General features: G+C 42.5%; 1 protein-coding gene across 1 annotated transcript in view; it reads right to left on the bottom strand.

The window, feature by feature from the left end:
- LOC102205147 (DNA repair protein RAD50-like) overlaps window positions 1-1861 on the bottom strand; it is a gene marked incomplete at its 5' end in the record, with an annotated part of 11229 nt that overhangs the window by 2448 nt on the left and 6920 nt on the right. Inside the window, 5 exons of the mRNA XM_005754013.1 lie at window positions 102-203; window positions 333-460; window positions 1106-1219; window positions 1446-1538; window positions 1784-1852. Coding sequence (XP_005754070.1) covers window positions 102-203; window positions 333-460; window positions 1106-1219; window positions 1446-1538; window positions 1784-1852 — 506 coding nt within the window. The remainder of the gene's footprint in view (window positions 1-101; window positions 204-332; window positions 461-1105; window positions 1220-1445; window positions 1539-1783; window positions 1853-1861) is intronic.

Here is a 1861-nt window from a genome sequence, read left to right as displayed (position 1 = left end):
CCTTAAGAGGAAGAAAAGTCCAGCAGAAGCAGGCTGAGGGTGTGCAGCAATCTGCTTTAACCTGATATGGTGAGAGCCGAAGAAAGAGCAGCGTAACAAACCTGTATTCCAGTATCTGCTCCTCCAGGGGTTTCTGTGCGCCCTGCTCCCGACTGCGCTCGCTCTTCAGTTCGGCCAGCTTGCTTTCCTCTTCCTCATGTTGTCTGGACACCCACAGAAAGACACATGAGGGTAAAAAACTGAGTCTGACTTGGCCCTGAGTAATCTTTACCACCTGAGGTGTGACACTGCTGCTTTAGCAGAGGCTGGGGCTGACAGTGCAGCAGTCTCACCGCTGAAGCAGCGAGACTTGCATGTAGCTTAGATCTTCCTGCAGTGCCTCACGTTTGGCCGCCATGTTCTTCAGCTTATTAACGTGCTTTCTCAAGGTCAGGTTGTCCCATAAGCAGCGCTCTTTGACCTAAGGAACATTTCAATAATGGCAGCATTGAAGTCAGTGAGCACACAAAGTGTCAGTGTGATAATAAAATAGACTTTTTTATGCTACATTCTTCACAAGAATTTGGATGTTGAAGAAGTTTTTCTGCAATTAAAGGACAACGAGCCCAGAGTTTCCTCATAGACTGTATATAAAAGATGAATGTAGCCACTGTGACGTCACGATTTAGTAAAGAAATCAAAGTTTTAAAGGCTTCAGTAGAGTTATTAAACTCCTGGCATCTCCCTTTTTTAGCAACAAGCAAGAGTGACGAGCAAGCTGTGGATCTGGCTGAGAAACAGCAGCGACCTGTCAATCAAAAGGTAGGCCCGCCCTAACGCATTCCCTGCTTTATCAGCCTAATGAAGACCATAATTTACAAAAATATTTCAAATAAGATTCTATTCAATAAGGTTTAAACTATAAACTCAATCAGGAAAGAGTCGCCCCCTGCTGTTCATTAGAAGCAATGTAGGTTTAAGTCACTTCTGGACTGATTTCATGGGGCTAAAACCATCTTGTATATCCAGTTTGTGGTTTAACTTTTAAATAGATGCAAAGGTGGGTGTGACATCAGCAATGAGAGTAAATAACCCTAAGTTTGAATCAAAACATCGACTCTGATACCTTTTGAGTGTCTATGTCCTGCTGGATGTTTCCCATCTCTGTGCTGATCCTCTCTTTATTCCTCTCAGCCTCTTGGAGCTGAGTCATTGCTGCTCGATACTCTGACTCTTTGTCCTGCAACATTGGCAGACAGATAGTATAAAAAAATAAGAAATCAGCATGATTACAGTCCACATTTAAAATAAATGGATACAGTTGTGGTGAGATAGTCCTAACTGAAGTGCATATTAGTTAGGAAACTGGTGAAACCCTCTAAACACTCAGGAAAGGTGCTTCAGTGCTTCCTTTGTTTAAACAGAAACATCAAATCCCGTTTATCCAGCAGCGATCATCACGTTACCTCTTTGTATTTGTCTCTTCCCTCATCAACATATTTAGTGACGTCTCTTTGCAAAGCAGTGATTTCCTTCAGTCTCTCCTCAGTGTTACGAATCTGTCAGTAACAGTTACAGCAGTTACTTCATAAACATTCACAACTCTGTTTGATAGAAATGCTCTAAGAACATTGCACACATGATGTTATGTTAACCACGGTTCTACGTGCAAATGTATTTTATAACTGTGTGTTATTTGAACTGTGTTGATTCATTGGTTTTGGTTACGAGCAAAGGAACCTGACAATGTGCAGCAGATAGAAAGAAGGACACGTTCCCACTAAAAGAGCATGTATGCATCCACCTTCTTCTGCTCTTCTTCCTCTCTCTGCTTCTTCTGCTCCACCAGCTTTTGCTTTTCCTGCTGCAGCTTCTCCAGAGC

The sequence above is a fragment of the Pundamilia nyererei genome, unplaced genomic scaffold, assembly GCF_000239375.1.
Source record: "Pundamilia nyererei isolate P.nyererei 1_Seehausen unplaced genomic scaffold, PunNye1.0 scaffold00494, whole genome shotgun sequence".
Classification (NCBI taxonomy): domain Eukaryota; kingdom Metazoa; phylum Chordata; class Actinopteri; order Cichliformes; family Cichlidae; genus Pundamilia; species Pundamilia nyererei.
The sequence above is the reverse complement of the archived record's forward strand: the minus strand, read 5'-3'. Positions and strand labels throughout refer to the sequence as shown.